General features: G+C 39.4%; 1 protein-coding gene across 5 annotated transcripts in view; it reads right to left on the reverse strand.

Annotated features, from left to right (window-relative positions):
- Nucleotides 1-257: 257 nt before the first annotated feature.
- Nucleotides 258-23,846, reverse strand: part of RANBP17 (RAN binding protein 17) — a 329,638-nt gene continuing 306,049 nt past the window's right edge. For 2 of the 5 annotated variants that reach the window (XM_027841755.1, XM_027841754.1), the window contains 3 exons: nucleotides 5,471-5,569; nucleotides 1,745-1,872; nucleotides 258-648 (listed from right to left, as the gene is read on the reverse strand). In XM_027841755.1, the coding sequence (XP_027697556.1) occupies nucleotides 552-648; nucleotides 1,745-1,872; nucleotides 5,471-5,569 (324 nt within the window). In that variant the 3' untranslated portion in view covers nucleotides 258-551. Of the gene's footprint in view, nucleotides 649-1,744; nucleotides 2,293-5,470; nucleotides 5,570-23,846 lie in introns of those variants that run through there. The other 3 variants (XM_027841757.1, XM_027841758.1, XM_027841756.1) reach the window with 3 other exon arrangements.

Consider the following 23,846-nt stretch of genomic DNA (forward strand, 5'->3'; position numbering starts at 1 on the left):
CATGGGTCACCTCAGAGAGCTCCCAGCCTTGTTCTAAGTGCCCTTATCTCAGCATCTCTAACATTTAATGTTCTATATTCATAGAAAAATAATGAACTTTATTAATTTAACAAGTTCAAATGGCATTTGTCTCAATCTCTGCTCCTCTGTTTTAGTTAATGTAGCTCATGTTGAAGACTGAATCCCTAATTTTTCTTCTAAAAATATTTGTGAATTCTCTGATTTCGTAATCATTAACTAATACACATTTTGGAGCAAACCTGGGTTTATTTTGTTCTTTGGTTAAGTATCGTTTTTACAACATTTTACAGCAGTACAAGAACAAATAGAAAGGTTGAAAACATTTCTTCTTCTTTTTTTAAAGCAAAGACTATGATTTTACATTGTTCTCATGCCTATAAATTCTTACAGTTAGGCCTGAATTATAAAAATGCAGATATTGTTTAAAAAAAATAATTTCCACTGGGCCAGCCAACATCAGCACACCTAGGCCCAAACCTTCCAGAGTCTATTCGAAAACATTATTCTTCATGGGAGTAACTGAAATTGGGTCAGCTCATCATGTCCAAACTGCCCGCTTCTATGTTTCCATCACTGCGTAGGGCTTCAGCCATATCTCTTCTGAAGACCGACAGATTTTGAGTGAATCTGTAAGAAAAAAGATGACACATGATGAGAGAGTGAGCTTGTTTGCCTTTCTGTGTGGTAGAGTTCTTCAGAACCTTGGACAGATCCATGCCTCTAAATGTTACTTAGTGTGTGACTGACCTAAAACTAGAACCCCTCTCATTTTCCTAAGAAGGAGACACTGAGCTAGGACTACAGGGGTATAATAAGCCTGACTGTCACATTAACACATCTGCCATTGTATTTTTTGGAGGACTGTTTCTGTTTAATAGTTTTGTTCAGTGAGGTCATCTGGCCATGCCATTTTTCTCTTTATGGGCACCTTTAGATCAACTGTCCTACTCTCCTTTATCTGCTCCACATTTAAAGAACTGGTGCCAGTAGGTCATATTTTCTATGGGTCATGTCAGAGACTCCCAAATGGCCTCATACCCAGCCTCAGGTGATTATGTGTTCGGCTTGGTGGAGACTCTTTTCCCCATGAAGCAAGTGTGCAAGGGAAAATGGCTGCTGGGATGTACATGCCTTAGTTTTGCATCACAATACTAATTCTCAGATATCAGAGAGTGGTGGCATTATTTAGTTGACAGACTTAAGCCATTCTCATGCTGGAACTGTACCATATCCTTAAGAATAAAGATTGATTTTTTTTTTCTTTTAAGCATCCTTTCCTTGTACATCATTTACACTTGTGATCAATGCAGGCCTTTTTTGCTTAAGATTATGGGGGCAATTCAGGACTACTATTTGTGGTAAAGAATGATCCTAAAATGCAACATAATTGCGTTAAATATGAGGCAATTGCTTCCCACTATGCCATTCTGAAAGCTACAGGGGAACAAAAAGAGTCCATGTAACATGTTCTGGCTGATGGGCCATGAGCAAGTCATTTAACTTCTTGATGAATCAGTTTCCTTAATTGTCAAAAGGGAATGATAATACTTGTACTACCTATCTCACAGGGCTGTTGTGAGAAAAGCATTTTGTAAACCCTAAGATTCTGCAAACAGGATTTCTCAAAGCCAACAGGTAAATAGCTCCAGGGAGTTCCTACCCAGCTAGCTGCCTGGTAGGGGAAAGACATCGGAAGCAGCAGTGTTTTTTGGGAAATACTTACCTGTCTCTGTTTTTTATCAGCAGGTTCTGTTCCACGCCCTCCATCAGGCTCCTGAAACACTGGGCCAGGACTTCACGTTTGCCAATGGGCTGGCTGTTTATCAGATTCTCCCTCAATTCACTGAAGTACTGTTAGGGGGCAAGCATTTTAGAAGACAAACCACAGGGCTCAGAATTCAGTTCTGGGCCCCTCACAAGTTTAGGACTGGGGTGGGGGAGTGCTGGAGGTGGGTTCCCTCCCAGCCCCCCATGACTTCCTCAGGTGACCCCCCAGGGCTTTATTTTTGCTTGCATTTGCATCAGTGCCTGGTTAGTGAGCACTTCCATGCCTGCGTCCCAGAGAAGGCTCATCTCAGGCACAGCTGTACTTCAAGTCTTAGGGGGAAACTTGAAAGAAGTGGAGACCTTCTTAACTGCAGGTTAAACTTACCAGTGGACATCAAACCTCTCTTCAGTGTCATCTCATGGCTGCTCAGGAGGATGGTGTTCACTGTTTCTCCCTGGGAGTCTCAGGGCTTTCTTCCATGGTGTAGAGGGAAGGGTACTAGACTGAAGGTCAGAAGCCCTGGGTGTGAATCCCCTTCCTAATCTTTGTGACCACAGGTAAGTCAACTCACCTCTGAGACTTAAGTTTCCTAACATTTCTAGGAAGGAGATAATGATACTTGTAGTCTCTAGCTCAGCAGTGTTGTGAGCAAAATGTTTTGTAAACTATATCATAGTATAGAAATAGTGTTGTTGTTATTTGCAGGTTTTGTTTTTCTTCATCTAACCACACCTTAGTAGAGGGTGGCGGGGACTTTTTTAGGCTGACAGTGAAGTTTTCTTAAACGTTTTAGTTTGGGATTAACTCAGAAATAGTGGTGATCAAACACACGGGTATGGACAGAAAGTGAGCATTGTGCAGTAGAAACAGAACCATATGCAGAGTCAGAAGACTTGAGTTCATGCCCAGATCTGCTACATGCTATGTCAGGCACATGACTTCATATTTTTGGACTTCCACTTTCTCATTTAAAACAAGGGGGTCAGAAGAGATGATCTAGTCCATCAATTCCACCTCCAGATCCTATGGAATAGTTAGTTGGGTTGCAGAAAGCAGAGTTGTTAGGCCCTGGCACATGGAGGTGCCACTTGATCCCTAATGCCAGGTTGCTTAGTCAGGTGAATAACTCTCCCAAATGACTCTGGACCATAGGTGTTAAACATGCAGGTGTCACGCAGCCCACAATACACCCAGCATTGCTGGAACCAGATTAAAATGTAGTTGGGAAATATTTAACAATATAAATAAAAAATACGATAAAGCATAGATGATACTACATTTTAAAGCCAATTCAATATGTGACCCACAGGGATCCTTGTGTGTGGATTAGTGGCACCCATTTCTATGTAAGGCTGACATCATTGCTCTGGACCATATTTTGCAATCACTGTATATCTTGTCATAAAGGACGGCACATGGTTTGTGGTAATGGTAGAGGGAGAAGGTAGAGAGACCAGGTGTTGAGGAGAGAAAGGAAGAAGTCAGTAGTTCTTGTTCATTTCTGAGAGATCTTTTTGTGACACTAAGTGAAATATTTGACATTCTCGGCCTCTAGACAGATAACCACAAAGCCTCAGTCTCTCTGCTGGGGTCTGTTAGCTTTTACGTAAACACAAACCTTTATGCTAAACACAGCTCCTAATCATTGGGAACAGTCTAATTTTAGCATAAAGGCAACATTTTGCCAGGTATATGTTTATTCTTTTGAGCCCAAATGGCATGATATTTAATTTCCATCATACACTAAAGCAGCTCACATCAAAAATACACATAATTAATATGTAGTCAGACTAATACTTAAATACAATATATCAGAGACATTATACTTAAACTACAGTGTCTTTCTGAACAAGATTGGGAATGCACAAAACTACTTATTTTTCTCTTTTATAATGATGCAGTGACTCACACCAAATAGAAAATTATTAGTTTTTCATCCCAAACCATGAAATATTGCCTCCATCAGTAAAGTATAATATTGTGATGTCATAAGCTTTTTCTAAACACTGAATTTGCCCTTATTCCCTCTCAATCATTTTAAAAGAACTGCTCTCTTTTATAGAGCTTGGATTTAAATCACAATAACACTGAGGGAAGATGAATGACAGTGCTATTGGATGTGGCTAAAATTGGATACTTCAGCACAGGTGAATGATGAGACAGCTCTTCTCTTTTTGATATATTTTCTTCTTCTATTAGTTTCCTTCCATGGCTGGGATTTCAGTTTGAATTTTAATGTATGCGGCTGCCTCTAATCTCAATGTCTTTTTTCCCTAGTACTATCTTATTGTATAGACAATTCATTCTCCATAGCAGTAATATACTGCTCCCAGTGATGGCCTGAGAGACAGAACCATCATCAGCACAGTGTGGCCAACCTCACTTCAGTAGCCACATAGACAGCCCCTCTTCACCCCCCCCCCCAATCTCCTGAATGCCAGGCCCTTTTCTTGCAGAGGAGTGTCAGTAGTTTTTATAGGGATTTGACACAGACTCTGCAAACAGGGAAGATTTCTCTGGGGACTGAGGGAAAGTGGCAAGTGTCTGTTTTAGATGTGGACCAGGAGTTTTTAAGTCTGGGATGTCCCAGGATCAAGAGGCATTGGACATTAATAAATGGACCCATAGGTTGGGGTCTCAGATTTTGTTCTTTAGTCTGGCCATAAGAGTTGCCTGGGACTTTCAGAGGCAATGGGGAGAATTTTAAAAAATAGTTCTGTGTTAACAATTCATTTAAATAACCTTTAGTTTAAGCCGGCAACAAAGGCTGGCAGGGAATAAAAGACCCATCCTACAACACAACAGGTGTTTCTCATGCCAAATGAAGGAGGATAAGTTCTGGGGCTGGGGAAAGGTACAGCACATGGGTCTCTAGGAAAAGCCAGGCCTCGGGGAGCAAGAGGAAACCTCCTGGCCATTCCCCAGGGTTCAGAACTGAGAGATGGTTCAACGGGGGCCAGTCCCTTCAGCTCTAAGTGTCCTCTGTAAAATGAAGATAATGCTGTACTACCAGCACACAGGGCTGCTGTGGGGAAGGTGTTCTGTACATCTGGAAGCACTAGAGAAATGCACTGTTATCTATAAAACTGGCCTCAGGTAGAAAGAGGATGCCATATTTGGATTGGCAATGATCTCAGACTGCTGAAGTCTGTAGTCAGCTGCCCTGAGCAAGATGGTTCAAACTCCTTGAAGGGAATAGAGAGAAAAAAGGTAACTCCTTGATATCTTGCATCCTCTGACTACCCATGTAGGGGTGATCATAGGGCTGGGAACTGTAGTGTCTCTTTAGCCAAAGGACACTGATACCAGATAAAAATGACTAGCACCTCGACAGTGCTTTAAGGCAGGTGAAGGTCTTACCTTATAACCACCCAGTAAAGGCAGAAGTACCATTGTTCTCACTATTGTTTGGAGGGGGAACATGAGACCCAGAGATGTGAAATGACTTCCCCTGAGTGTGGGAGCTAGGAGCTGCCCCCAAATCTCCTGACTACATTGTTCTTTTGGCCATATCCCATCACCTCTGTAGGAGAAGCTGATGACCACATTGTCCCTTCCTCACTCCCAGCTGCCAACAATGTCAGTGTAACCCAGCACTGCTCTGCCCCTCCTCCCATCCTCACCTCCAGACACTGCCTCTTCCTGAGGTCAGCACCCTTGTCACTCATCTATGACACTCACCTTCTCATTGAGTAGTATAAGGCCCAGCAGAGGCCTTGACACTGACCACTGGTTCCGACAGTCCTCAAAAATGATGATATTCATGAGGACGGACATCATCTGAAAAAGTGACATGCGTAGAGTTGGCATTGTTGGCTTGGGGTCTCCCCAGATCAGTGTCTTAGGTGCCCCCTCACCTGCTTCTGACAACAGCCATGATAGCCTCTTCTGGAAAACAGCTCAATCCTTGTAAACCAGTGCACTCCATAGAGCAGCAGTCAATTGAGAGTGGAGAGCAGTGTAACCACCCAGTTTCAGAAGTGTATTTAAGCAAACTTAGTAGTATCTAAAGAGGACCAATGGGCACCAATGAGGCTAAAAGGGAACTGATTTCCATGTTATTCATCCAAAGAAGAATTAGTGGAATAAGTCAACAGTATCTACTTTTCAGTCAGGAAAACTAAATGATGAGGACAGCAAAATTTTTTCGTAAAAAAAACAAAAACAAAAAACAAAAACAAAAACACCAGAAAAGGCAGAAGCACAAGAGAGGAGAGGACTAAGGTAGGTTCCGGAAGTCTTTGTTTGAGCTCACATGAAATTCTCCATAGCACAGAGACAAGCAAATACTAAGACGATGTGTTGGATGCTTCATTCACAGGTCCCATTGGGCATAGGACTTTCAAGTGCAGAGGAGGAAATTTCAATCCTTGCCTTTCCTGCCTTAGCATGTGGCCCTTCTTTGTGACTGAAGAATCAGACACACAGAAACAGGATAGTCAACCTGTTTGTTTTGGCTGCTAAGCCTGCTTCCTGGTAGTCTCACTGGGTCATACTAAAATATTTCCATATACATATCCACCCCAATCCCTTGGTCTGCTTCTCATACTCTGCTCCTTACCCTCTCTAATCTTGTTACTTACCCAACCTCACCTTCCCTCCTCCCCGCCCTCCCACCAACTCCTTAAAGGGGGAGAGGCTGTAGGTGGTGGAAGGATATATCCAACCACTTTCCTAGGATTTCATATCTCCTCTGTCCTAAGTTTGAATTGTCATTTCCCTAATGAAAGCAGTTCAGCTTTGGGTATTGGCAGCTGGGGTGTGATCTTTTCTGATTTCTATGTGTGACTTTAGGCCGATTATTTAACTTTCATGTGTCTTAGTTTTAGTATTTGTAAAGTATGGATAAGAATAAATACATCCCAGGGATGTTGTGAGATACCAATGGGATAACACAAGTGAAAGTGCTGTGAAAAGTGAAAGATTTCTAGTTACAGTAATAAGGTACTTTCCAGTTCTAAAATTTTGTGCCTCTCTACTTTAATAAAACATCTGTGATATCTAGCACAGACATACCTTCCATTGATACACGTCATAATTCCTTCTCATTCTTGCTTATGTTTTACCATATAAATCCTCCATGGAGAGCTACTCATTATAATATAATAAGGCTGGTGATTTAGGAAGTCTTTAATACCAGTTGGATATTAACTGTCTGTCCAGCAACTTTGGGGACAGTTTGGGTCTTAATACCATAACTGAGAAGAGAATCTGCAAACACAGAAGAGACTGCATGTCTGCCGCATTTCAACAAGCTACCCAAAGTCATGGAGCCACAAAATAAAATGACAAAAAAAAGTAACAGATCCAGCGAGGCAATCTAAAATATTATGGGCTTCACAATCTGGAGGCAGAATGAATATTTTCATGGAAAGGATTCAAGTCAGTGGCACCAAAACTCCTTCCATAAATGACGAAGCATCCTGAAGTGATGTGCCAATTACTTTATACAGTACTCTTGTGGATTCATTTCTCTGAATGCATGTATTTATGTCTGTAATAAGCAAGGGAATGTTTGAATAAAATACTTTTCTAAAAATAAAGTTGGCTAAAAAGAACTTTTCTTTCATTCTTGTGGAAAAATTGAAATTAGTGAAGCAAATCTGCTCAATTGATATTATTATAGCATTCCGTTTCCAGAAGACTTTTTCTAATAATTATGAGGTTGACCTGCAGCAGGGCCTAGAAAACAAACATCCTTCTAAGAAAGAACTGAGGACCAAGAATCAGAATTTTTGATAATAAAAACCACATTCAATGCAATGGGAGATTTTTGGTGGGAAGTTTCTTCCACATGTTAGTGAAATGCCTAGTGAAGGTAGTGAAGATGCTCTCATGTACAATTCTCATTTAGTTTTCAAACCAAATTTCTTCAGGTGAGAAAGGAAGGGAACAATTCACGGGGTAGGGACCAATCATTTGGAACACTTGGTGTGAAGGAAGTGAACGTGGCCATTTCAGAGTCTTGCTACTATCCTGGAGATAGCAACTATGTGAGGTTGAAAGCTCATTTTGGTATCTTGTATGCTAGAAGAGTTATTTTAACCTACTGCAAAGGGTCATGCCTTTAAACAATTTTTAAAATGTACTTAAAAACCTTCCTGTTACAAATAAGTATGGGTGAAGTCTGAGAGGTAATTAATTGTACATTTTGTGTTACTTGATCCATCATTTATGCAAAGTGAAAAAGTTTATACAGAAACCAAAGTCTTTCAATACTACAGTAGAGATGCTCCTCCAAAGCATATTGAACTTGATGTACTGGGTTTGAGGAATTTCACTCTAATAAGAAGGAGCCAAATTACCTGCTTGTCTTGCTTTTGGAGATGAAAGTTCTAATTTAAGTATACTTAACTGCCTTCTCTCTGGAACAGCAGCTCTTCATAAGTGCCCCATTTAGAAACTAGAATTGAACTAATGGTAGGTATGTTATAGTAACCTCTCAACTACCCGTCCTAACTGAGGACAGCAATGGCATGGATAAACCAAATCAATGCATAGTCTAAGTCTCACGCTGGCTTTGGCATGTGTTTGGCTACTGATGTTCTAATAGAGGTGCTTGTGATGTTTCGGGAATTTACATTTCAAACAAAATATGAAGCCGCTCTGATCATATGATTCACAAAAAGATAAAACTGTTTAGCTTACTCATAGCCTCATTCATATATGATCTTCAGTCCCCATTAACCCTGAATAAAGAAAGATCCTTTTTATGTCAACACTGAATTGCTAGGTAAAAAGTGTTACTCTTGATATGCAAGTTGGAAGCTGGATAGGGTCAAGACCAGGTCAGAATGAGGGCTGAATAGGAGTGAAAATAACCAATTAGGCAGGGTAGTGGTCATGGGGAGAAAGATATGTAGGGATTGGGAGGAGGAAGCACAATGTAGACATTAACAGGGCAACAGTAAGGAAATCTGATCAATTCTGACCACAACCAGCAGCCCACCTTGTAAATGTGCAAAAATATAAACTCTGCAGATTGTTTGGTTCTAAGGAATGAAGACTGGACCTCTTCCAAAAGGCAGTAAACTCTCAACAACTAAGGCATATGCATATCAACCAGCACTGTCCTCACAATGGCAGTATTTTTGCGTAACAATGGTCACAGGACCATAGATTTGGGGCTGAAAGAGACTTCATAAATCATTTAGTCTATCCCCTTCATTTTACGGATGAACGGACTGAAGCCCAAAGAAGTTAAGTGACTCGCCCAAGGTCACATAGGTACTAAATTGCAAAGCAAGAATTCAAACTCAGGTCCTCTGACTTCAAATTAAGTACTCCTTCCATTGCACCAGGATGCCTCCCTCATGAGTCTTAGTCATCAGCTCACATTGTTTTATATGTTTTATACTTCAGCCCATGAACAAGATGTACAGGTTATATGTCTACAACAAAGAGAGTTGGTAATTATGTCTGTGCGACAGAAACACTGAAATCTGCACTCTATTTTGAGAGCTTAAAAAAACAAAACAAAACAACAAAAACTTCTGCATAGACCTCTATGGTACCATAAATATAAATGAAGAACTGGGCTCTCAGCACCCTCCACAGTCAGTTTGCTTCTTTCTGGTCTTCTGTCACAACTCAGTCCTCTCTCCCACCACCTGCCTTTTCTGGCTACCACTTCAGTCCCACCATCTGCTGATTGGCTAAGGGGCCCCGGAGGTGTCTGGAAAGAGAACCCAGAGTTGTTGCCCCCTGAGAGCTCCCAGCAGACTCTGCTATTTTTCATCAAAAGAAATTTTTTACAAATTTGTGGAAAATATTTTTAGAACTTCTAGATGGACAAACATAACCAAGATGAATTCAGAACACTTTTTAAAAGGGGTTTCCTTCTTCTTACTGGCAGACCAGCAATATATCACAATTTAAATTAAAATAATTACAAACATTTAAAAATGTCCTCATCTACTTTGTCCTGTCAGACATCCTTTGAAAAATGAGCACTTAATATTATGAGCAGGTGGTTGTTATTCCTTTCCCATTCCAGCTTCTGGGACTTTTAAAGATGATACCTGAGGAGATCCCAACAAGTTCTGAAGAGGAAGGTAAGAAAACCTCCAAAGTGATTCCCAAATCCATGCCTGACACTGACTGATAATGATGAATTAAGCTGTAACCAAACTGCTGAGAAATATTTGCCTTGGTGCTCTTTGTTTTCATAAGTGTGGAGGTAGACTGTAGTCTGGATTTTTAGTATTCCTCAGTATTCTCAGCAAATTCACCCTATGCTCTGAGGCTAGTGTGGGCCATAACTGCTAGAGTATAGGAGTATAGGAGAATCCAAAGGCTGCCACTTGAGGAAAAACAAGACATAACTGGCTAGCACTCTTTAAAGCCAGCCAGTGGCTGTTGTTACAAAGAGCTGTTCCTGAGGCCACAAGCACAGTAGATATTGAAATGTGATCGTGCTCAAATTAGATAATAGTCATCATTAGGGAAAAGGAATCAATTGTTTTCTTCGTCTGCTGTCTACCTCTGTGATATGAGTGGAATGATATGTAAGATGACAGGAACAGACGAATAAGCATATATTTAGTTATTTTTACCTACCCAGCTTAACCAAACCATGGTAAGCATGTTATGTTCAATCTTTTAACATTGGGTACATATTAAAAACATTCTCAAGTGCTTAGCATCTTTACAGTCTCATAAGAACAGAAAGCATTTAGCATTTGAGATGAGAATTCTCATGCTCACTAAGTGCAAGATGATGTTGGCCTGTTTTTAGGAAATGAGATGGCACAATTAGCGTGTGGCCCATTCTCCTTTGGAAAAACACTTGGAGAGACGCCTGCTTGGCCTCTGTACAATGTTGGAAAGAATCAAAACGACAAGGGCACTGGCTGAGCTCTGCAGCTTGGAGCCGGCCTCAGCCCTGGGTGAGGAGGGATTGTGCAGGACAGCTCTTCCAAACTAACTGCACTCAACCGCTTTTCACAAAGTCCAAAGGATGTTTTCCCCACAAGTGAGGGATGGCACAAGCTATTTAAAAACTGTTCCATCCCTTGTCAAACTTAAGGAAAGGCATAGTGGAATTTTGCTGTGGCATCAATTTTTTCCATTACTAACAATGCCCTTGTTCTTGAACTGTTCACTTTAATCATGGTTTATTTAAGTTGGAATTACCTGGAAGTGTCCTACCTTATCAAAGAGAAGATAAACTTAGAATGGAACTTCAGAATTAATTAATTGAGAGGACTGCCTGTAATGTGTCTATTCTGAATGTTACTGAACACATCACAGGAAAAAGTTTTATTTTCTAATGTTGAAATAAATTATAATAAAGAATTCATTTCGGCAGCAGAAATGTACGGTAGATCAAGAGCACAAAATTGAGTATACTACCCTGCAAGTCTCATTCCTGTATCTTCATTATCTATTTGAAACTTTTTACAAGTGGTAAATCATATTTCAAGGGGCTGAAGATACCATAAAGCAGGCTTGCTGCATTAAAATAAAACCAGGAAACCGAGGGAGTTGGAGTGCTTTAGGATTTGCCACTCAGCCTGTGAGCAGATTTCTCCACACCACCTCCCCCCCCCCCAATCCTGCCAACACTACACAAAAAACTCTTCGACTTAATGAGGAAATTAAACATCATTAGTAGAAATACCACCTATGCTCTCCTTTGAGATAATTTTGTATTCCCACCTCTTGGGAAACGTTAGTACCCCATTCTTCCATTATTGAAAGGAACAGTTTTTAATTATAAAGAAGTCTTCCTCTAATTACCTACAAGGTAGAGCAAAGGTAGTTTGGCAAGGTGACACTTGTGTCTAGAACATATTATTGCCAACTTGAATTCCACCCAATGTCTCCAGGGAGAGTTTTAGATCCTATCCTCCAGGGGCCGCTGGGGTGTGTCTTCAGGCATCAAATAGGAAATGGCATATCTACACATATTTATCAAATCATTGACTATTAGATCTGGAAGGGATTTCAGAGATCATCCAGCTCAAGCCATTCATTTTAATATGCTAGGAAACTGAAGCTCAGAGAGGAGTGACTCGTACAGGGACACACAGCTTTCTGGAGGAGGGTGATAAGGACATAGGGAAATAATAAATTTTATCTTAGACTCTCTCCACTTTTCTAGTGAGATTGGAGACCTGTTCCACTTGGTTCCCATCATCACTACTCTACAAGTGGTCAAATACAACACCCCTTGATTTCTGCCCTAAGTCTCCTCTAATCCATGGATTTTTAGAATCTGGAGTTGGAAAGGACCTTAGGTGTCATATAAAACATTCCCCTCGATGAAGCACCAAACCTCCTCAGCAGCATTTCTGACAAGGGCTCAACCACTCTATTACTTAACATCCCCAGCTTTTTTTGGAAATACACTCTCTCTCTCTCTCTCTCTCTCTCTCTCTCTCTCTCTCTCTCTCTCTCTCCCTCTCCCCCAGTCATACTGATAATGTCAATAAATTTAGGCCATGAAAAACATGAGTGCCAAATTGGGGTTTTTAAATAGAAAGAACAGTTTTGATGTCAAATTGCCCTGGTACCGCCAGAGATGGGCCCGAGGAGCCTTCTGTTTGGCAATCTAACAATGTAAACAAACTATTAACTTTCCAAATCAGGAGCAATGAAAAGGCTACTAACCAGCTTAAATGTATTTGCATGACAGAGCTGACTACAAGCACATGTTTACATTAAATATTCAGTGATAAACTAAACTCTAACTGAGGCCATTCCAAAGAGAGAGAGAGAGAGAGAGAGAGAGAGAGAGAGAGAGAGAGTAGGGGAATAGCATGCTACTTTAGTGAATAGTCATCACAACATTTCTCAATGAATATCATATTTCACAACAGAATAACATAAAGGATAATGGCATGAGGGCATCTGATGCAGTCATCAAAGCAGAGTGCAATGAATATTGTATTTCATAATAAATATATTACCCTTGCAGAAGGAGGTTCAAAGTTTCATTGCCTCTCATCTGTCACAACACTCTTCTTGATTTCCTGTAGGGATTCAGTTAGATGGACCTAAAAATCCTCACAAGCTCCAGTGGGGGATTATTTTACATGTCACATTCAAAATGTTTTCATGTGGGAAAAAGCAGCATTTATGCGGGAAACTCACAAGACATGTCAAAAACATTTTCCATCAAAAAGAATGGTTATTCCAAGGTTTGGACTTACGTTGCCTTTTTCTTTTTTTTCAGATTTGCTTGTTTTTCAAAGGTCCCACAAATGGTTTCATTTATATACCCCATGGAAAGGTCAATATGGTGGTGAAACTGTTCACACAAACATAATATCAAGATTGAGGATATTGATGCTCCCTAATTATTACTTTAAGTACATTTTGGAAAAGAGCAGAAATGTGAATCTAGGTAGGGTCTTTAAGGCAGTATGCCACTGTGAAAAGAGGGCAGTGGAAAAAGGAGTCCAAAAAGACTTTGGTTTGAGTTCCAGCTTTGGCATTTGTTAGCACTATGACTTTGGGCAAGTGATATAAATAGGAATCACTATGTAACCTTACTTGGCTTCAGTTTCCCCATCTGTAAAATAAAGGGGAAGACTTGATGATCCTAAGGTCCTCTCTAACTCTGTATTTATGATCCTCAAGAACCCATAAATAATATAATGAAGTTATCCAAGACACAGCCTGGAATGGTTAGAACCCTACACAATTTGACTCCAACCCAGTGTTCCAGGCTTACTGTACTGTTTTCACCTCTGCCTCCAGACTTCCTAATTTCCTTCTCAGGTGCCCCCTCCTGAATAATGCCTTTCCCGATTCTCTAAGATCCTGTGCCCTTTCCCTGCCTCCAACTCCTCCCCTGAAATTACTTCACACTCACTTTGCATAAATCTTATACTTACTAATCCATGTTCATGCAGTGTTCCCCCATGAGCTCCATTAGGCCAGGACTGTTCTGTTTTTGTCATTGCATCCCCAGCACATAGCAGATAGCCAGGCACAAAGTTGACATTTAAAAAATACTTGTTGAGTGAATGATTGAAAAGTATAGACTTGGAGTAAGGAAGAAGTGGGTCTGAATCTTGGCTCTGCCATTTACAACTTGGTCAAATCACTTCAACTCTATGGGCCTCAGTTTCCTCATCTGTAAAATAAGGGGGTTGAACTGAATGACCTTCAAGGTCTCACTGAACTCTAAATCTATGATCTATAATCCTAAATGTGTGAGTATGAGTGAGTCATCTAAGTTCTGTAAACCTCAGTTTCCTCATCTGTAAAATGAGGATAATTATACCTATAGTACCTACCTCACAGGGTTGTGAGGCTCAAAGAAGATAAGGTGTGTAAAATGCTTTGCCAAATCTAAAGGGTCATATAAGTGTCAGTGATTATTATACCCATTCTCTATAGGGCCCAGGTATTTGCAAACAGTTTTATAAGTAGTTATTTATGGAATTAGAAAACATCCCTACTCCATCCAATGAATCTTATAGTCCAGGTAGCCATGGAATGTGCTACCCTAAACAACTTGGCTTCCTGTTCCAGGCTCTGAGAGGAGATGGATCCTGCTTGACTTCCTGCCTTTGGGTAAAATGATTCTAAGTCCCAGTTCTTCCTTCTCTATTTGCCAACATCTTGAGATCTTTCCCTTGGCACATGACACATAACTTAATGACATCCATCGTCAGCAACAATTCTTATTGTCTGGAAGTTTGTTTTATCTTGATACTCAATTTTAATTTTTTTCTTTCTTAATAATATCCAATTATACCCATCTTAAATCATGCAATGCTAAGTAATTCCTTTCCCTCCTTGGCATTTATATCTTTGAGTATTTATAGATTTATTAAATTCCCCATTTAGCTGTCATTTGGACAAGTTATTAGCTCCTTTAATTTGGACCCACAAGTCAGTCTTTTTATTCCCATTAATCACTTGAGTTACTCTTCTTGAGGATTTCCCCAATTTGCATTTATCTTCTCCATAACGCAGGATGCCCAGAAGTCAGAGGATAAGGGGTTCCTTTTTTCTGGTGTGCTAAATAAGAGACTAATATCTGTGTTGACTAGGACTCCTGTTTCCCAAAGTTTGGTCTCCAAAAATAATGGGCAGGCCTTTTGAAGGAATAAAAAACTCCTCTGGAAGTTTTCTAGGTCTTTCATATTTCCATTTAAAGTGAAGTCACCAAGTATTGTTAAACACCTAAAGAGTGCCTTGAACTTTCTGCTTCCATTTCTAAAGGTCGTTAAAGACTTTGCTAGATGATTAAACTCTAATGTTGAGCACCATCTCCTCCCCCACTACCTTACATTTCTAATTTAAAAAAATTATAAAAACTGGACTTGGAATTAGGAGACCTGATTGAATCCTGTTCTTCTGCTCACTAGCTTATGTGACCTTGTGACAAAGCACAATCTCTCTGAGCCTCAGTATCCTCATCTGAAATAAGGATGGTATGTGTAATACTGACATCACTGGGTTGTTATAAAACTATAAACAGTAAAGCACTATGCAAATGTAAAATTATTACTATGTTTGTACTGGTATCTATGTAATATTAAAAGAACTAAAAGAAGTTATCCACTGGATTGAGCAGACCCTCTACAGAGGACTTACTAAAAGGTATAGAGAAGAATCACACAGGATGAAGAATTATGGATTACAGTCTAAATCACTATCTGTGCCAGTGAGATCACCCATCCATTTAAGTGTTGAAGTACAGGGTTACAGAAACCCAGGATGAAGCCAAAATATATATTTTGGTTATATATTTGGGGAATTCAAGATAGATGTGAATAGGCAGGTTGGAAGAGAATTTTAAAGAATGAATTAATAAGCTTTGAGATTATTTCAAAATAAATTACTCTTGTAAAGAATAACAATACTTCAAGGGTTTGTGATTTTATCAGCCTGGTTACTATTGCCAATGACAGAGATCCTAATCTCCACACCACAGTAGTTCATAAGTGGCTGTGGCTGAAAAAAATCATCACTTGGTAGTAAATTTTATTTTAAAGAATGAAAATGTAAAAGGTTTTTATTTTCTTCCTGAAGGACACATTAAAATATTGAAGTAAATGAAGACTATGAAGCAATCCTCATATAGTTATACACAAGATCACAGATCTAGAGGAGGGAGAGGCTTTAGTGGCCATTTAGTCCAACTCTGGAAACTGAGACCCAGAGAGGCTAAATGCCTTGTAATTTTTTTTTTTTTTTTTTTTGGTGAAGCAATTGGGGTCAAGTGACTTGCCCAGAGTCACACAGTTAGTAAGTGTTAGTAAGTGTTATGTGTCTGAGGCTGGATTTGAACTCAGGTCCTCCTGACTCCAGGGCTGGTGCTCTATCCACTGCACCACCTAGCTGCCCCTGCTTTGTAATTTTTTAAAGATGAACCTCTCTCAATTTAGGTTTACTGGTCCTTGGATGTTAGATGCAGCCCGCTAGTGAGCTGACTCTTGAAATCTTTTTTTAGCTTGACAGGATTTGCCAGAATTTGTGCTCTGCTAAAATTGTCTTTGAGAATGAGGGTCACTTCGGCTTGGCAGAATGAATTTTGTGGAGGGTAAGCTAATAACAATTAATATTAATAAAGATGATTATAAACTGAATTTATATAATACCTTTCTTCTGGAGAAGCTGTGTAGTTTAGTGAAAAGAACATTAGACTTGGAGTCAAGAGACCTGGGTTTTGATCCCATTTCTGCCATTTACTAGTCATATCCGGTCCAATCGAACAAGCATTAATTAGGCCCTTAGTATGCACAAGGCATTGTGCTTGATCCTGCTAGGTCCCAGGATACAAGGACACAATGATAAACAAAGTCTTTGTCATCAAGGAACATACATTTTTTTGGGGGGATGAACCATGTACACAGATAACTATATGATCATCTTAGGGGAGAGAACCTTGATAACCAGGGGCATAAGGAAAGACTCCTCAAAGGAGATGGCATTTAAGTTGGGTCGTGAAGATAAGCTGGGGATTCTGAAAGCTACAGGTGAGGAGGGTGTCCATTCTAAGTGCTGGGGCAGTCTGTCTACAGGCAGTTTATGAAGTGTCAAATCTGTAGAAAGCTGGTAAGCCCATTTAGCTGGGCATACAGTGCATGAAGGGGAAAAATGGGGAAAATGGGAAATCAGTCTGAGAAGGTAGGTTGGAACTAGGTTGTGCAGGGCTTTAAAGGCCAACTTGAAGAATCAGCATTTTATCATGGAGGCAACAGAGTGTTACTGAAGCTTCTTGAGTGGGAGGATAGAATGGTTAGCTGTATAGGAAATTAATTTGGCAACTGTGTGGAAGACTGAATGGAGAGGGGCAAGATTAGAAGCCCAGAGCCCAATCAGGTCACTGTTGGAACAGTCCAAGGAGGAGGCAATGACGGGTCTGAAATATTGCGGGTGGTTTATATGATGGAGAGAAGGGAATGGACAAAAGATCTGTTGTGGAGATGACACTTGGACGCTTGACTGCACTGGGTGAAGAATACTCTGAGGTGGCAAGCCTAGGGGGTTGGAAAGATGCTAGTAGAAATTGGGAAGCTTGAAGGAAGTTTAGTTTAGTGAGGATAGAATGAGATGTCTATGGGGCATCAGGTGGAAATGTGTTACTGGTTGCTAGTGATGTAGGAATAGAGCTTGACAGAGAGCAATCAGGGATGAATATATAGGTCTGGAAGTAGTCTGTATAGATGATTGAGATGATCATGAAACCATTGGGAACTGATGAGGTCACCTAGAAATAAAGTATACAGAGAAAACTGAAGAGGGCCCTGAACAGAGCTTTGGAGGATTCCCACTGTTAGGGGGCCAGACATGGATGATGATCCAGCAAGAGGGACTGAGGAGACAGGTTAGTGGGGTAGGAGGAAGAAAAATGTGGACCATGTGTATTTGTATTCAATGACTATACGCAAGTCACTTAACCCACATTACCCTGTTTTCTCACCTGAAAATGGGGATAATAGTATTTGACTCTTCCTCATAGAGTTATTTTGAAGAAAATGTTTTCTATATTGGAAAGCACAGTATAAATGTGTGCTCTTATGCACATACTATTACAACCAAGAAAGCAAAAATGCTTTTCAAGCAAAAATATCCCAAGTTCTCTGAAAGAAAAGAAAGCAGATGATATGGACCTCTTTTTAACATGGTTTTTTCAGTTATGAAATTGGCATAGTATAATTTGCTCCTGACTCTCTTTCAAGGAGGCAAGTGAGAAAAAAAAGGCAAATGTGTGAATGTGTGGGGAAGAAAGGCCTGGGTATAGTAAAAATAATATGGCACTTCAAGTAGGAAGACCTGTGTTCAAGTACTTCTAAAATTTACTAAGCATGTGACTGTGAACAAGTCAATTATCCTCTTTGAGGCTCAGTTACTTCATTTGTAAAATGGGAGTGCTAGTATTTGTGCTACCTAAATCAATGGATTTTTGTTGGGGAAAAAGGCGTTTTGCAGATTCCAAAGAGCTATATATAAACATGTGCTATTATTATTATGTTTTTTGTCACTCTTCAGAAATATCTGAAGATTACAGGCAGGATTTCTGACAGTGTATCCTCAAAGAGGATAGAAATAAATCTATTATCTCACACCTAGCTGTGCCTTTTATTTAAACTTCAAGAAGAAAAATAAAACATTGATAGGAATAGGAGAGAAACAAAAGATATCTAATTCAGCCATCTTCTGAAAAAAGTCAAGAAATTATATGACATGAAGTCTCATCTGAATTAAACGGAAAAAGAAACATTGTGACTTATTCTTAGGCCTGAGTCTCCAGTGGCCTATACAAGTTCTTGGGCTTGGGCAGTACATTTCCATGGTGCTGGTAGAAAAAGTATCTTTTTAAATGATGGTAGCAAAAATCCAATTCTGCATATGTTTGTAGAATACTGGGGGTGTGTGTGTGTGTGTGTGTGTGTGTGTGTGTGTGTGTGTGTGTGTGTGTGTGTGTGTGTGTGTGTGTGTGTGTGTGTGTGTGTGTTTTCTTTTTTTTCCTGGGCAGACAGACAAGGAGTGGTCATTTTAAAATTTAATTCAACAGCTGAACCTATGGTGCTTTATCAGGGATGGCCCTTCTAGCCTTGCCTTCTTGATGCATAGTTCCAGAAACCCATATAATGCCCCTGTAATAAGGTGATAAAAAAGGCTTAAGAGTGACGGGGCTTTGGAAGTATGTCTTTGTCCTGCCCTAGCTGAGCTTGGGTGCCTGTCTTTTGAAGGATACACACAAGCCCTTCAGTAGGTGCTGACATTCTTCCTGACCTGGGGTGCCATCATACACTTCCCACACATGTTGCACACTACTGAAAAATACTGTACCCATACACCAAGCCCAAAGTAAATCCCCAATGATGTCCAGTATAATTTTCCTTGAAATTTGGAAGTGGATAGAAATAATACTATATGTATGTCTTCAGTATAAGAATGCAGATGGCATTTATATGAGAAATCACTCACAGTTGGCAGAGAAATCTATACTCCTTGAACAAAGATTTCTTAGTGTTGCCTCAAAATTAGCTACAACATTTAGCTCACGTGTCTGACAGACTCTTTATGGACAAGATTTTGCCAAAAGATGCTCTGAACTATTCCTTTTTATTCTTCATTTTCCAATAGCAACTAATTGTGCCAATCAAAATTATGGAATAGAACGGTATTAAACTCTGAGGTCAAATAAGATTTCTGATGCCATCAGATAAGATGTTGCTACAAAGCATGTTGCTGACTATTGTGGACCAAGATGGTCTCTTTCCCTTTCTTATAACTTATTCACTGTCTGCTTTATATAAAGCCACCCAAAGGCACAATTATCTACCTATTTTTATTATTTCCTTATATTCCCTTGGTATTTTGAAGGCAGAATAACAAAGATAATTCAGAAATTTCTATGGCAAAGAAGAGCTAAAAAGATCTATGAAGGAAAGTGGTCACTTTCACTCACAAATAAAACTCTTAGGACCTTTGAGAATGCCATAAAAACCCTGGGCATCCACCTACTCCATGCTGGCTTGCAACACATAAAGCATGTCTGTAGTTTAAAGAGAGAGTAATGGGAGGCTATATGACTTCCCCATTTAAAAATCTTTTTTTTTCTTAAAGAATTGGCTTTTTTCCCCCAGTCCCTTGGAAAACATTACAATAAACATACAAATATGATTGCAAAATGACATCATTCTGTTTTCATTTAATTACCCTTGAAATGCTTTCTATTTAATATTCATTACTCAAAAGCTAATTTAAAAGAGAAAGAGATGCGACTTATTCAAAAAGATGTACTGTCATTCACAGCAATAGTTATCTAATATAGAGAAGTTAATAAAGCAGATTAATCTACAAGTCCCTTTAAGCCATCACTGAGTTTTGAACAACTGCCTCTTTGACCTTTAACCTTCATGCTGTGCACCCGTAGCAGGTGCCAGCTGTACTAAAATTATGGCTGACGTGTTTTAGCGCAAAGTCTTTTCTTACTTTGCTTCTGACCAGCAGCTGACCCTGTAGGAGTGATTGTTTCTTGTGCTGGCCTAAAGGCTACATAAACCAGTAACTGATAAACAAAAGCCTACATGTACCAGCTGCCTCGCCTAAGGGTACTCATCTGACATTGACACCTCCACTAGTTTCTCCAGCATCCCAAATTGCTCCTTTTTGTTTCCATACGTGCATGTCATACTTGTTACTTTGGGGAAAGGAGAGGAGGGATATCCAAGAACAACAAAAAATTTACCCATCCTTTCAACTCTACTTTTGAAAATTTCACATCAAAGAGGCACCATTAGGATGATAATCTAAGCTTGATTTAGCAACTTTAATAAGGGGATAAAATCTTCTTATAATTAGATAATAAAATTTTATTACATATTTTAATATTAAAAGTATTAAAATCAAACTTGAAATCATACATGAGTATCATACTGAGGAACTTAAATATTGTATCATCAGAAAAGCACATGGGGAAGCACATGGTTGCTAATTCTTCACACACAGAAATGTAAACATGGAATTCCTGTGTGGTAGTGGCCAAGGTTCTAACATTTAATTATGTGCAGGGAAGAAAGAATCTAGTCAAGTATAAAGCAAAATATACCATTTTCAACACCAGGATGAGATGGCTTTGACAGTTATTTCTCTGATGCAAATTACACAAGGACCACTAATCCCAGTAATGATTAAATGCAGTTATGTACATGGGAGAATACCAGTGCAAATGGTAACATATTTAAATGGTTTTCCTTCATTAAAAAAATTATATATGATATTAAACCATCAATCAATGCTGAAACACTGGAGTCTAAATGTATTGTCACTGGTGGAAATAAATGACTTGGAGACTGGATTTTGGCTCACTCAATATGGTATCGTTTCTGTTGCTTAGCCACCCAAGTCTCTACTGGCTCAGGCTACATCTGGTAGATTTCCACTCCTTTCAATTAATAAGGCAAGTTATGATACTCCTGGATCACATCTTTAAACTGTGCTTAAAGGTAGAAAACACATGGCCCAGTGAAAAATCCCTCTGCTCTGATAAACATTTAGAACGAGATTCAGGTCACTTTTCATTCTCTATCTGAATTTGGAACAAAGTTTCCCTATGGAATTTTAATGGTTCAAAGTGCGTTATAATGCAATCTCATCTTGATATTGCTGCTTAATTTATTATTTCAAGCCTTTATTCACCTGCTGAGATGTCTTCTTCCATCTAAAAATGATGATTTAGAAACAAATACACTTTTTCCTCCAAGGCGATCTCTCCTTCCCTTTACCCCTCTTTTGCCAATACTTTTAATTTCATACCCAAGATTACTGTTTGCAGACTGAGCTCCTGGACACTGAAACTGGAAAAATTACCCTGGCTCCCCATTCAACATTTTGTTTTTTAAAATATGAAATATTCGATTCAAAAACATCACCTAGAATGAACATATTCTGCCCATGTGTCATTCTCATTCTCTTTTTAAACTTGGCTCTATTTCTAGGATTATTAGAGGCCAAATGAGATAATAGGTATGAAGAGTTTGTGCAATTTTTGAATATAGGCACTATGGAAACCTTCAGTATTGTTATTATGATTATAACCAATTGTCTGAAATTTCAAAATCCAAGAATGCAGTTAGTTCCCATTGAGTTTAGCATATTAATCTTTTGGTCATATTTTAAACATGAAAAAAGTAAAAAGGTAAAACATTTTGAAATTAAAGGTTCAATTTACAGTTAGGGAGCCTATTGTTGGAGAAACTTGGTCCTGCTTTGTACCATTGCACTATGTGTGAACAGGAAACAATCAAATAATACCATGTGCCCATTATTTTGGTTAATGAAAGTAAGGATTAACTTTTCTCAATTCTTAGTTATAACTATCTACTTTCTATATAAAGCTTAGTAGTGGGAGGAGGGAGGGAAGGTGCACAAGCATCTAGTTTCTATTGGTCTCCTTTTCTGCTGCTTGGTCTCAATGAACTCATATATAATATTTATGTGTGTATCTATGTATGTCTATGTATGTGTACATGCGCACACATGCTCAAGCACGTGTGCACGTGTGCATGTGTGTGTGTGTGTGTTATGTTTACACTTGGTGGCTAGGTTGGCACAATGGATAAAGTGCTCAGAACTGGAGTCAGGAAGACCTGAGTTTGAATCTTGCTTCAGACATGGAACTGGCTGTGTGACCCTGGGCAAGTCACTTAACCTGTTTGCCTCAGTTTCCTCATTTATCAAATGAGTATAATAATAGCACCTACCTCCCAGGATTGTTGTGAGGATCAAATGAGTTAACATTTACAAAATGCTTTGTAAACTTTAAAGTCTTACATAAATGTTAGTGATTGTGGATGATCTCCATGGTTTCAGTCAGCTCTAACTTTCTGTGTTTTTTTGTTCTGGAATTACTGGTTAGGTAACAAAGTACAGCCATGAATATTCAATGCTCTTTAGGATAAAAACAGATCCTTTGATGTTCAAGGCCTCCACACTGAATTGGCTGAAATTAGGTTAAAATGAACAACAAGAACAACTTTGAAAGGCTAAAAAAGTCACAAAAAAGGCAGCTTATGGCTGGGGTAGGGATAAGGATGGTGGATAAAATCCACACATCTCTGCCATCGACCGAGATGGAAGACACTTTAGAGAAACCCAGTTCAATCCCTTTCTCCAGATAAGGAAACTGAGGCCACACAGACAGTAAGGGATAGAGCTGAGATTTGAACGCAGGTCCTCTGACTCCAAATCCAGTATCCTTTCTTCTGTGATACAATTGCCTCTTTGTGGCTTATGGTAGCTAGGTGGTACAATGGGTACAGCGCTAGACCTGGGGTCAGGAAGACCTGAGTTCAAATCCAGTCTCAGACACTTACTAGCTGTTTGACCCGGGGCCCGTCACTTAACTTCTATTTGTCTCAATTTTCTCAATTGTAAATTGGGGATAATGACAACATATACCTCATAGGTTGTTGTGAGTTTTAAATAATATTTGTAAATATTTGTAAAGTTTCTGGCACATAATAGGCACTATTATGTAAATGGTTGTTCCTTTCCCTTCATGTATGTATATATTTATGTATGTATATAAACTAACTGCATGCATGAACCTCAGATCTCTTTTTTACTCAGCTGGTAAAGTATCCTCTTCTTTCTTGGCCTGCTTATCTCCTGTAGCTACATAAGATTCCCCAAAGCCAAGGGGACTAGGGTGACTGATTCCCATTTGCTATAGCTTATGGATTACATATGCTTATGGATTATAAATGTTTGCTGGATGAATGACTGGAGTTACCTTTGGAGGCCCTATGTTGGGGGATTTCCTTTCTTTTCTGGTGGGAAAATCCTCAATTTAAGTGCCCAACCCTCATCTCTTTGGTCTGGATGCATAAGAATCCATTTTAAATGGCTTCATTGTCCTAAAAATTGATACCTATTTACTACATGGGATTGTGAAGACGACTGAAATGGCAGCAAGTATACACAATTTTTTATTTGGCCATGAAACTTCTGAGTTCCTATTTTCTACTTTCAGCTTTTCAACGATTTATCACAGGCATTTGCCTTTTCAAATGAGCATTGTCTTCTGTCTGAGGCTGAAGCCAAGCCCTACTCCTATGCTCATGACATCAATCTGCTG

The sequence above is a fragment of the Vombatus ursinus genome, unplaced genomic scaffold (assembly GCF_900497805.2).
Source record: "Vombatus ursinus unplaced genomic scaffold, bare-nosed wombat genome assembly UNPS02014863.1, whole genome shotgun sequence".
NCBI classification, from domain to species: domain Eukaryota; kingdom Metazoa; phylum Chordata; class Mammalia; order Diprotodontia; family Vombatidae; genus Vombatus; species Vombatus ursinus.